The sequence below is a fragment of the Echinococcus granulosus genome, assembly GCF_000524195.1.
Source record: "Echinococcus granulosus chromosome Unknown EG_S00023, whole genome shotgun sequence".
Lineage (NCBI taxonomy): Eukaryota > Metazoa > Platyhelminthes > Cestoda > Cyclophyllidea > Taeniidae > Echinococcus > Echinococcus granulosus.
Genome location: NW_020170403.1, coordinates 961,166 through 973,902, shown reverse-complemented (window position 1 = coordinate 973,902; position 12,737 = coordinate 961,166). Strand labels below are relative to the sequence as shown.

At 41.8% G+C, this 12,737-nt stretch overlaps 1 protein-coding gene across 1 annotated transcript; it reads left to right on the top strand. All coding sequences in view use genetic code 11, as the record gives it.

The window, feature by feature from the left end:
- Positions 1-612: 612 nt before the first annotated feature.
- EGR_04028 (IQ domain-containing protein D) lies at positions 613-9,748 on the top strand (the record flags this gene model as incomplete). The annotated part of the gene is made up of 6 exons (XM_024493277.1): positions 613-987; positions 4,110-4,295; positions 5,237-5,548; positions 8,885-9,020; positions 9,248-9,492; positions 9,569-9,748. The coding sequence occupies 6 exons, from the start codon at positions 613-615 to the stop codon at positions 9,746-9,748; spliced, it is 1,434 nt and encodes a 477-aa protein (XP_024352376.1).
- Positions 9,749-12,737: the final 2,989 nt, after the last annotated feature.

The window sequence follows — 12,737 nt, the reverse complement described above, 5'->3', positions numbered from 1 at the left end:
TATAGACCACCCCTAGTAGGGAGAATTTTACATATCGCCGAGTTTGTTGCAGACATCAACCAAATGAGGTCAGCCTAGTGATTTATAAACGTTCTCAGTGTACTTTGGACTACGCCGTCTCATCACACTCCACAGGATCGTCTCTGGGTCACGCCGATCTTCGTGTCTCTCGGTGTCGCTGTTCATTAATCCTCAATCTTATTCCATTCTGGGATGGGTTATCAAAAAATTAGGAAAGCTTTGAGACGCCACATCGAGACTAATCTAGCCAGACAGCTGAGCACTTCTGAAGTTGTATGAAGCGGATGCAATTAATGAGACGAAGCTCTCAGACATGCATTCTCTGTTACTGAACTCTCAAGCAAAATTACTTCTTGGGTGCAAAAAGGGATATTCTACTTTATTCATCTCCCAATAGAGGCTAGAATACGAAAGCCTAGACAGGAATGCCTTAACTCAGCCTGTACCAGTGACCTTTGAAGCAGACCACCTCATCGATCGACTGGATGCAACAGCTGTGCAATCAGCTGGTCGCAATGACTGCGCGGCGAATTGGTTGAGGCGGTGCCGCCATCATTACCCGCGACGCAGCCACAAACTTGAACTGCAGAAATGGCGTCTGACCTGGCGTCCTCGGCTGTGTGGGAGCACCTACCACCGATCAGTGGTCGCGTGGGGCTCATGCAATCGGAGGACACCTCCAAGGTGGACCAATCGCCACACTTGGCAATGCTGAAACCGGCGCAGAAGCATATGCAGACGATTGAGGGCAAACGCGCAATGCTAATCATGAACACGTGCGTCTCTAAGGTGCTGCTAGTCGCTGCTTTTCCGCAGATCGTCGCCAATATTAAGCACTACGAGCTACTGCTTGGAAGGGAGGTTAAAGTACTGTTTAGAGAGTATGAGAGGATTTCGACTGAATACGAGGTGGTGGTGAATGCCTCGTCCACGGAACCAACTGTCAGTTGTCAGAAACTGCATGAAGTAAGTCACATGCCTTGGATTAGAGATGGTGCACAGATCTAAGTAGGTGGACTTACTCAAATTTTACCTAGTATTTCATGGCTCCACATATTTCGTATCCATCTATCCGCCTCATATCCACCCATCAATTCTGCATTCATCCATCAACCCTTTATCCGTTCATTCATCCCTCAAATTTAAATTTAAACATAACTTCAGCTAATTTAAAGGAAGAAGAATAGTTATGGTCACTTGTCTTGTTTTAAAAATCAAGTCAAATCTCTGCTCGTCCTGCCTTATTTCCTTGATGAAAAGAGCTTTCCTGATCCATCATTGCTGTTAAATTTTTCAGGCAAACAGAACTAATAAAATCGGTTTTTAAAATAAACTAAGTAATAAAATTGAAATGTTGAGTTTCAAAAGTGGGTTCTCATAATATTCTTAAAGGGATTAGCCAAAGCTAATTTTCAGTCGCAGTTCAACCTTATTCAGAACCAGTTTAAATGCCCTGGCCTCCGACTACAACAAATGCAATTACAAAAGCAATTATCCAAGGCGTTGAGGGTCCCCGTTTGAATCGGTGAGATGGCATTGAATTCACTGCTAAGTGTTCGGAGTATTCCACTCTAAAACGCCTTTAAAAACTGGATCTTTTCTCCTCATCGGATTAGTTCCTTCCAGCTTAAGATGGTGCCTGAAGCGGCCTCCTCGGATCAAATCAAAATATACCATGGAATCTGCTTTTATTTCGATTTGTTGTCGCAGTTTTGAACAAAGAAAGTGAAATTATAGTTGAGGCCACTCTTAAATTGGTGTCTGCTTCCTTAAAGGAGGCTTTAATAATAACGGCCAAAGAATCCTACTTCCTGTTTTCCGAGAGGAAATTTCATGAATTAATGGTGAGTTTCCTTTAAAATGGGGGCAGAGGAGGAAAGACTGCGTGTCTTTTGCTTTCAATTTCTTCCCCTTCCCTTCCTTTTTTGCCAATGCCTTTAAAATACCATAGGGGAGAGAGGCGTGCGAAATTCTAATTTCCACAGGTTGCATGCACCAGCCTCCAAAGGCTCCAATGGGATTCGGCAAAGTCTCGGTGTCTTTTTCAAGTGAACCTAATAAAGACTATAGACACATGTAGTCTCCTTTTTACAGAAAAAGAGCCCCTCTGCTTGACATGCTGTTGCCTTCACGTCACATCTGTTCTCAGCTCTACTTCTGGTGAAGAGTCTGAAGTCTTGCCAAGGTGTTGGTCAACATGGAAAGAGACTTATGGGATTTATACTACTCTCATCCCAATTAAAAGCTCTGAAGGAGTATATTGGATCAGAATTTTGAAGCCCTTTTTCTCACCTAAAATCTCACAATATTTTCGGACCAGCGTGTTCCACTTTTAACTAACCTTCAAAGTACGAAAATTACTTTGCCATTCGATTGCTATCCAATCACCAATTCGAAGAGAGGGCTAAAATTTGCTCTTGATGTGGCCTAGAGTTCTGCAATCTTCGGACAAGTTTCGGCCAGTTTCTTTGGAGATGCTTTGGGAAAGTAAATTCGGGTGGTGAATGTTTTCACCAGTTTTTGTTTACAACTGAAGAATTCAGGATTTCTTGATCAACATATTCTTATTTCCCTTCCACAAGTAACTTTAAAACATCACGGGGTTTACTTACGGCCTTGCCTAACCAGCATCTCAATTCTCATAGTAAGCTGAGACATCTCCGAAGATAAAGACACCTCCCAATTCATGGCTTTCAAATCCTCCCCCCTTGCTTTTCTCCCAGAGTCCCATCAGGTCACGGAATTAAGGGTTCCCATTGGCATACACTGGGGTCGGGAGACCGCTTTGCAACCAGTGTAGGTCACATTACAAGTCCAACTTGCAGAACTGTTTATAGCCCAGTGCTATCCATAAGTACTTCCAGGCGTCGACCCTTTCCTAGTAAGCCTGAGGAGCTACAATTTGTTTGCACATTTTCCAGATCTTTGTAGAAGCATTGTCAGCATCTCCACAATGAAGATGTTCAGGTTGAAGGAGTGTTGTGTCACTTAATTTTTTAATTACCTTCCTCATACTGCGGTTCGACAAACATCCATCCGTAGTATTTTGCTATTGAATGGGCTTTCAATATTCGTGTGACCTGAATCCTATCGAGCTTGGAACCAGACATTCACCAATATAGACTTCAGAGCGAAAAGATGTACGATGAATGCGTTCTCGTTTGATATCAGACTGGCGAAGACGACCTGGAAACTGAGTTAAAGTACCTGTGTGACCTTAACCTTCTTGGAGTACTCCCCTGCTTGAGATGAGCCAATCGGGTGGGACTGGTGGAAATCATTACTCCCTAGAATGTTATAAGATAAGCTATCGACTGGAACTTCGAGAAGGTCAAACAGGGATGCTTTTTGTGACTGAGATTAGTTATCCGTCAAGAGGATCGGGGAAGCTGGCGGTGGTCGTTCAGTTGCTACTAATGTACCAACTGGTGTCTTCCCTGAGACCATAATATGACATGGGAATATAGAAGAACGGTTTGATATTTCCTTAAGGAAGGGTTATAAGGCTACAGGCAGGACCGAAGTGCCATTTAGCCGAAGGAAGTAAAAACCGCGGATATCGAAGTACAAATAAATACCTTCATGGTTATCCTTTTTCCTTCCCACACGTGGGAAATTCCCCTTCACCTTTCCTATCTCACCTCTCTCACACCTTAACCTCCGCTTTAACTACTCCTGATGAGGCGCTGTATTTGGACTTGATTAATTTCGACTGCTATTCCCCTTCCTTTGCCTTACCTTGCCTACCCGGTACAAGTAAGTTTTCGGGTGGCCTAAGGCGAGGAAGTGACTTTTTTTCCCTCGAAAGGGACTTGGACATTTGAGAGACAGGCACGACTGGTGGCTTTAAAAATAGACCACTAAAAATGTCCGTACCTCCTGGCAGACAGAAGTTGTGTTTAAGACACACGCTGCACTAACAAGTAAATGGAGGAATCCGAGTCTCCTAAGGACGCAATAATCGTCTCTTGGTAACTTTTCCAAATCGACTGACAAGATGGGTTAAAATGATTAATAAGCTTGATGTCAAAATCTGAAAAGTAAATTTTTAATGATGGATGAATTATGGAATTTTCGAGTCGTTTAAGATGGTGAGTAAGGAAGACGATTTTTTGCGGAGATCTGCAGACTCGAAGGAGACCACGCCAGTTAAAGTGCCTATAGAACCACAGAAGACGGGGGAGCCCTTGTGCCTCATCCCTGGGGTCATTCGTCTTTTTCTTAAGAAGTTACAAGTCTTCCTCAAGCGAGACGTCGGAACCGAAGAGGATGTGGTGAAATGGCAACACAGGAAAACTTCCATTTCGTAGCTAACATAAACTTTGTCAGAAAAAAGTATCAGCCGGTAGATACTACTAAATTGAACACCACGCAAACTCGGCACCTCAGTATCTTTTAAAGGGTGCCTTCCATTTCTTGTGGTTTTAGGCGGATTTGGTCGTCCGATGCCATTGCCCCGTGGCACTTAAATGGGGTTCCCAGCAGATGAGATCAGGGTCATTTGTTACTTGAATCGGCTCTACTTACTGCTACCGCTGTTGCAACCTTTTTGGTAGCCTCAAAAACGCCAGAAGGCATACCACTTAGGTAAAAGTTTATTTTATCGGGAGGCTCCAGGCAGAGAGGGTGCGCCATAGCATCAGGATGGTGACTATATCATGATAGCTGAAGGGTCCACTTGGGCAAACATGCCAGCAAGGTAAATATTGTTTTATCATAGAACAAGGCTACCATTCAAATGTGGGGAACCTTTACCAAGCTTAAGACAAAAATTTGGTCCATTAAAATCACACAACCCTTTGCTAAGTGAAAAAATAAATTTAAAGAGGCGATTTTGGTGCTTGCAGAAGAAACTAAAAGTTTTCTAATGCTTGCTAAATTCGTTTTTACTGCTGTCTGGATTCTCACCCCTCCTGCAGCCTCGGTAAAACACAAGAGGCCCATGGGATGTCACTCACTGGGTGGCACGTCTCGTGTTACCCAGAAAAACTCAGTTCTTGTCAGTTATTACAGCTGCAAGGCTCAGGTGATGATACTCTACTTCTGACGGTTCCCATCAGTCCCTTCTTGTGAAAACAAAAATTTGAATCACATTTGGGAAACAAATTCTCTGTACATTCAACAAGGATAGCTTAGACTTGACATGTTCTGAGCTGTCATCCGGATGATCTTGTCGTCATTTACTACCGGACATGTTTTTTAATGTCACTTTCAGCTAAAAGACCGCCTTTTCGATGTGACCCGTCAAATCACCCGATGCATCGTGGCGGAGCCCGTGGTGACAGCAGCCCTGATTCGGCATTACCGCGAGTGGCGAGTCGAACCGGGCGGGCCGATGCGTGAGTTGGCCAGTCAGTTGGTGCAACTGCGTTTCATCCTGCGTCAGGTGCTCCTCGTGAGCTCCCACGAGATCGCTGCGCGAGACGAGTACATCGAGAGAGCGGAGAAACAGGGTGCCAAACAGGGCGCGACACTTCAACGACTGATAGATCGACTAGAGGTCATGACCCAGGAGCACAACAAAGTGGTAAGCGTGTCCGAGAGAGAGAGAGAGGGAAGAGAGAAATCGCGTTTAAAAGTAAGTGATCAGCATGAATACCAGTCCGTGCCAAGTGTGCTAACACGTTACACTGACGGACTAGAAACTACTCAACGAGATCCCGGATCGTGATATGCTCCAGCATATCCGAAAATCGGGCGTAAAGGGAGGATTTTAGATAGCTAGCTAAAGCTATTAAAGTTTCCAAGTAGGATTGTTTTTCTTTCCGGATTGCAAGCATCCTAATCAAGGTCATGAGTAGTAATTGCAATCCCGGTGGGAGAATTACCCACCTCGCTTTTTCTCCTTCAAGGTGTAAATTCATCAAGTGAATTAATTAAGCTCTAGGTGGATCAACAAGGTAAACAAAAAAACGCAATGCAAAATAGGGTGGTTCGTGGTGCAACTCAGCTAATTTAGCTGCAATTTCTCGTTCTTACATTAATCCTCTTCAGTGTAATCGTACCTATACCGAGGGTTTCCCAGAAGAAAACCAAAGAGAATTGAACAGATTGGGGAAGTTTTCTTTGAAGCACAGTTGCAAACGGCTGTAATATATAGGGAGAGGGTTTATCAGGTAATAAACTGCTGTAATCATCGCAAAAAGGAGATCACAATGTACTACCGAGGCAGAAGCAACACAATAGGCGTCGAATGACGTTGTTGTGGAAGTCTAACAGCGAACCTGACCGTGTGAGAGCAGGATGAGGAAATGGGCAATTTAATTTAATGCGCGAAGAGGGACGTTTCGCTGTCGACTCAATTAACTTACGCACTCTCAATCGAAGTTTGGTGATGTTTTCTAACAATATTCAAATGTTTTGCTATTCGAAAGTCTTAATACGGTACGTTACTGCAGCGCCTAGAATCGTCCCTGGGATAGAAAGTAGAAGAATGTGTTCTACTGACGTAAAGAAGAGCTGAGAGGCTAGTGGCATGGTCCGGAGACCATGATACGTGGCGGAAGTACAGAGGCGGAGTCTTGACTGGACAGGTAACCAAAACACAAAGTTAAACAGCTAATCAAAGCACCGCATAGCCCCTCTCTCCCGCTTTGAGTGTCGTCCCCATCGCTGCCGTTGGTCAACCTCCCGCGTCATGCACCATCACGTATTCGGTGCTGTAAAAACAACTACTAACCAAACGCGCCAGCCATCGAACCTGCATGCAACTGAGACGATAACCGACCGCAGTGTCGCTGGCCCCTCTTGGCACTTCTACTAATTTTGAAACTACATTGGGGAAGGGGAAATGTGCAGGCCGTCCACTTTGCCCATCGCTAGTCGCAAAAACAATGACCTAAAAGCAAGGTCATTTTATAAGAGACGGGGTGTAAAACAAGTTTCGTGGATATGGTGTCTTGCGCCTCTTCGGCCATGCCACTGTGTTCTCACTTCAGTGCTGTCCGGCCATGTCTATCTGGGTTCCATCCAGCTTGTGAAGGGGTGAAGGAGGTATCCTGTTTACATCTTTATACATGTAACGTAGATGGCTCTGGAAGGAAATTTTTCAGATATCCATGGCTAGTGCTGCTTTATTTGTTATTAGCTTTCGTGCTGAGCAGTTGACTAAAGCAGTTGCTAAGGCTCGAAGTCAATATCATCCAATTCGTTAGACTACACAACAGATTTTCTCCATCCTCGGCATTTTTCCTTATTCAATCACATAAAGCATTTAACGTTTAGTAAAAGAAGTTAGTTCATATGTCTTCTAGGATCGAGTTTGCTTTATGCTGCTATGAATGTATCACCCCGAGTCTTACATGAAGTCGAACAAAGTCAAAATGCTGGCACAGAAGGGCTGAGGAGCCACTAACATGGACTGGAGACCATGCCACTCAAAAGGTCCTCTCACCATCTCTCACACACGTTTCCAGGGTGCCTTTTCATCCGTCATCCCAGTAAACTATGCTTTCTTTGTGTGAGTGAATGCACCTCTGATTTTTTCACTTGTAGACAGCCAAATATTCATGTTGGCGATCTATGCAACACCTTCAGAAACAGCCAGGTTGGTGAATCACTCGAAAGTCTCATTTTCTGGTCTTACAGGGCATAGGACAGCCTCATAGTTCATTCTCACTCTTATCCACCACATTGTTGCAGACTCAGAGTGATTACCACCTTCTATTCCCACTGCTTCATTTGTAAAGTGAAATAGACGGCTGGTAAATAGAAACGTGAGATAGAAACGGAAGTAGCTGGTGCTAGGCTTTGGTGCAAAACAGACCAAAGAAATATAATTTCCAGCCACCTTTTGCCGGATTGATAAAGAATGACTGGCTATAAGGGTGATTATAACAACTACAATTTACTGGCCTTTTATTTATGAAAGGGTCGTACAAACACATTCAGTTACCCCATCTAATCTCTCCACTCGCATTTCCATTAAACAGGAAGCACGACCTAGCGGTGTCAATGCCACTACATCGAAGTTATCACAGTTTCCTCCAAATCCATCTATCCTACTTCCCGCTATGAAGAAATTCTCCTTAATCCGAAGGTTAAATATGGATAATATAAAAATCTCTTTGGAATGTTATCTTACAAAAAAGTTGTACACACTGTATTCTTGAATGCAAGAAGGAAAGTACGACACAAGATTAATGAATAGCTCCGATATTGTATAATCTGAATGGCAAGAAAGACCGATAAGTCGAGGTGATGCAAAGATCAAACACCGCTGCTGATAATTGATAAGCAAACGCTTCAGTTGTCTCTGAGGCTGTTATTGGATTTGCATTTCTAGTCGTTGATTTACTGCGCATATGCTCCACTTTAAGAAGCACTTTTAACTTCACCTAAGTAAAAAAATATTTACGTCATTGTCACTCATTCAAAATTGCTTAGTGGAATGTTACCTCAAGCGCTGTCAGAAAAGGTCTTTAAGGCTGACAAGGCACGAGCCTGCGAATTAACTGCACCTATTTTTGCCATCTCTTCAAATAGTCGTCCCTCATGACCCTTGCCATACTTCTCATGGCAATGGCTGTAGCCGGGTAGATTATGGGAGCGCTCTACTTCCGTTACACCAGTGTGATCATTTTTCGTCCTTCCAATCCACTCAATGAGAAGAAAAACTTTTCTTTCATCTAAGCACACACCCCGATAGAGATGGTTTTGCGCTGCCACCACGTGTATTATAGCCAAAATACATAAAAACTTTTGTCAAACTTAAATGCACGTCAACATCTGTTACTTCGCCGCTTTAAACGAAATTACAAGGGCAAAAAACTTTTTGAGAGACCTTTCATATGGAGTGACTTTACAGCGTGCACCACTGTAATGTAACAATTGCAAAAAATTTTGTCTATTTTGCATACTTTAGTCAGAGGAAAAGATTCGTGAAATTGAACGCCTGAACGCTTGTCTTTTGTCAACTGAGGAAAGGGCCACAGAAACGATTGCAGAGATGCAAGAAAAATTTATAAAGGAGCACAAGGAGGCTCGAAAAAAACACAAGAGTATGGAAAATCATTCCTTTTCCTATGACTTTTTCCAGCCTATAACAAAGGAAAAGATTAATTACTTTTTTATTTGATGCTTGAAATGCTACTGAATAAATAATCGTAGAAATATGAAATGACTGATAGTGATGTGAACTAGTTGAGCTTTTAGGGGCATAACTCCTACATGAACACGGTTGCGAACCCCAGGTTATTTCATTTTGATGCATCTGTTTTTTTTGCAGAAACAATGCAAATATTGTCAGAGGATTCTGCTGCTGCAAAGAAAATGTACGAAGAGGAGTCAGCCGCCTTTCGCAAACGTGAGCTGGCCATTCGTCGGCAAAAGTGGCGACTTGAAGACCAGCTAGAAAGCATTGTAAAAAAAATGGATGACCAACTCTTTGAACTGCAGACTAAGTACGATGAAGCTAAACGTCAATATGACGAAGAATTGAAGGCCTATGAGTTTCTAACTGCCAAATTTGAAGTGTGTGATTATTTAAGACGCTTGAAAAGTAGCTAACAGAAAGAGCGCTTCATTGTCTTGTGTGGTTGAATTTCAGCCTCTGAAGGTGGAATATGACGCAATAATGGAGGCAAGGGCAAAGGAAGAAGAGGCGCGATTGCAGGCTATTAAGGAGCAGGATGAAATGATCAAATCGGCAACATTCATCACGTCGCTCTACAGGGCCTTCAAGGCCCGCAAGCGCATCAAAGCGGAAAGAAAGGGTCGCAAGTTCTAGCCGATATTATGTGACACCACAACTTCATCTTTACTCAGACAGCAATGCTTAATTTGTTAGGCACTATTAAGATGTACGCCTCATCTTGTTAGTGCTAAATAAGGTTCCCCGTTTCGACCAGATATTTGCTATGTATGTTCGTGTCGTCTCCTAAGCAAGGAGATGGAACGCTTGAGATAAGATTCAATTAAGGAATATAATTAAATAAATAAAGGAGGCATGCTTGATTTTGAAGTTAGTAAATGCACACAGTCTCACAGCAAGGTGTAAAAGACATCTACGCCTTGGTAGAAAAAGCCTAAATATGCAATTCTGTGGGCAGTTTTTGGAAAAAATTACCAGCATTTACTAATGAGCTGCAAGTTGCAAAAAGGGTTAAGGTGATTTTTACCATTAATTGATTAGAGGATAAATTGTGGGGTAATCATCTTTTGGAAACCTAATTATCGCGCCTCTAAATAAGATCGTCAATTTTCGGGAGTGTAAAGGTAGAAATAATGGGAGATTTAGCGTCATTTTCTTCACAAAATTGTTTATTCAAGAAGCAAAATTTGGGCCTTAGCTCATGCACCGATGGTTGAGATCACGAACCAAATGGCGGAAACAGTGTAGTTGGAATAAAATATTTATAGACTGAAGCATTTCCTGAGTTCCTACAAGGCATATCATGATATTGCATCTAGCAGCCACAAAAAAAGGCATTGGCATTTTGCCCGTCTAATTTTTCCCAATAGTTTCTTTTGCAGGCCTAAACTCTTTTTTGTGTTATAAAAACATGCTCTCCATATTTAACCACTGAATATGACATCTTAATATCCTTAAAAAATTTTCATTATAATGCAGTGAAGGGTGACTGATATTAGGTACTAGTGATCAGATCTTACAATTAGATGCGGGAAAATTAGTATTCTTTAGTAATCATACACATTCCCTAGTCTAGCTTTTCCTAACTCGATTACCCCCAAAGGATGTTAAAATGTGCTATTAATAATTGACAAGGAGGTCAATCGATTAGTTTGACACTTTTGAAGGATTGAAATTAGGTGCATAGCGTTAAGCGTTTAAAAACAAATGTTACGCAACACTTTTTAACAGTGTATATGCGTTTTAAGAGAAATGTTTTACCATGACGCGAGCAATTTGTATTAGGTGAGGACTTTTTATAAGGAGTGAAATACTGTGTCTTGGATGGACACGGCGGTTTCATTAAATACCAACGGCATTTATTCGCGTTCTACTTAAAGAAAATAGGATGCTACCTAAATTTTGTTAGTCACCTAAAGGCTGGAGAAAAAGTCACATTAAATACGTCACATGTGTGACACACATAATGGGAAACTGAAGACAACGTATGTGGTAAGGAAGTGGCGTTTCACGTCAAAAAATTAGTTAATTAATAAATAGATAATGTGTACATGGTCTCTTGCAGAAGTAAAGGAGCTTTAAAGAGAGTAATTACGCAGACACTTATACAAGTGCTAAATGTTAATTACGCAGTGTGCAAACCTAGGCTTTTTCAGTGTGCTTTTGTATTAAAGTTTTTTTTAAAGCTGTCACCCCTTCAAAGCTTTTTAGAAATGCAATGTAACAACTCTCCTCCTCGATCCTTACATAATTTACTATAAAACACAAGCACGCGAGTTCTAAACTCTCTAGGCGATTTTACGTGAGAATGCAAGCAGGGTACTTCTGCACTGGGCAGGTAAAGGTCGGGCACAAATTCCCCTTAAGCCACCTCAGAGCTTAGTGGCAAGCACCAAAATTAAATAGAGAAAAAGTTCGACACAGAGGCTCACAAGGCCATCAGCTGTCTCACGAGTTTAGTCGAAGTCACCATAGACGTAATGCGCACAAGGAAGAGGCACGTTTCTGTTTGTCGAAAATGCATTTTAAAGATATATTTTAATGCCTTACACTAAGATCTAATGACTTGTCATAGAATTGGCACATATTTGCAAAAAAGGTATTTATAGGTCCATTTCCTTTAAAGTGGTAGGTATTCCAAGGAGGATAAGTCAGAATGTAAATGTAACCTTTACTAAATTACTTGTAGAATAATTAATTTTCATGCATTAGATATGAGTTCTTATGCGTAGTACCACTACTGTATTTTAAGTAATATTGTTTAAATGTAAAAATGCTTTTACTGTGGAGATTTTATGGTAGTAGAAGATTGGAGTTTAAGGAGTTGATGTAGCTCAGTTCTGCTTCCAAATTCATAATATCTGATCACAACTTAAGGAACCAAATGTATGGTCGAAAATACAGCCTATGCCTTCAGTTTTTGTCATATTCATCACTCCACCTCTAAAAGGTAGTTAAATTGTCACAAAACAAAGCAGAGGCGGATGCAATCTCTAATTTCTATGCCCTTGTTTTTATAGGACCTCTGCAAGCCGATTTATACGCAGTTTGCAGGGCAGTTTACCTCAAATCACCATAACACCTTGTTAGCGTTTCGTGATGCGAGGTTTTAGGCAAACTGACACACTTCTATGCTTGTAGGTACCTGCAAGTCATTGAGAGTCATCAAGACGTGCTCTATAGAATTCAGTAACCCCATGGGTAGGTATTAAAACCTCGTATACTTCCAGGTGACATAACAAAGTTGTGGCTCAGTTGGGGAGATACATTAACGGTCACTCTTTCTTTAGAGATTGCAGTCTTCAAAACAGGTAGTTTAATTTCTTAGCTTGTGTTGATGGCTAGGAAGAAGAACGACAACTCATAGTTGGTGCCGGATGCAAATAATCAAAATTGCCTTCTCTACATATAATACCTTTTTAAACAAAATTTAACGACACAAAGTGATCAGACGTGTGAGAATTGCAGTGGGATTTTTTTCATTATGATTGAATTTAAGCTTTGGAGAATTGTTCTAACGCAGGTACGACCAACAAAATTTAATAGCGGCAGGTTGATATCATCGTTGTATTTTGCTCCCTTTTATCGGAATTCTAGAGAACAGTGACTGCCACAGTCCAGAGCT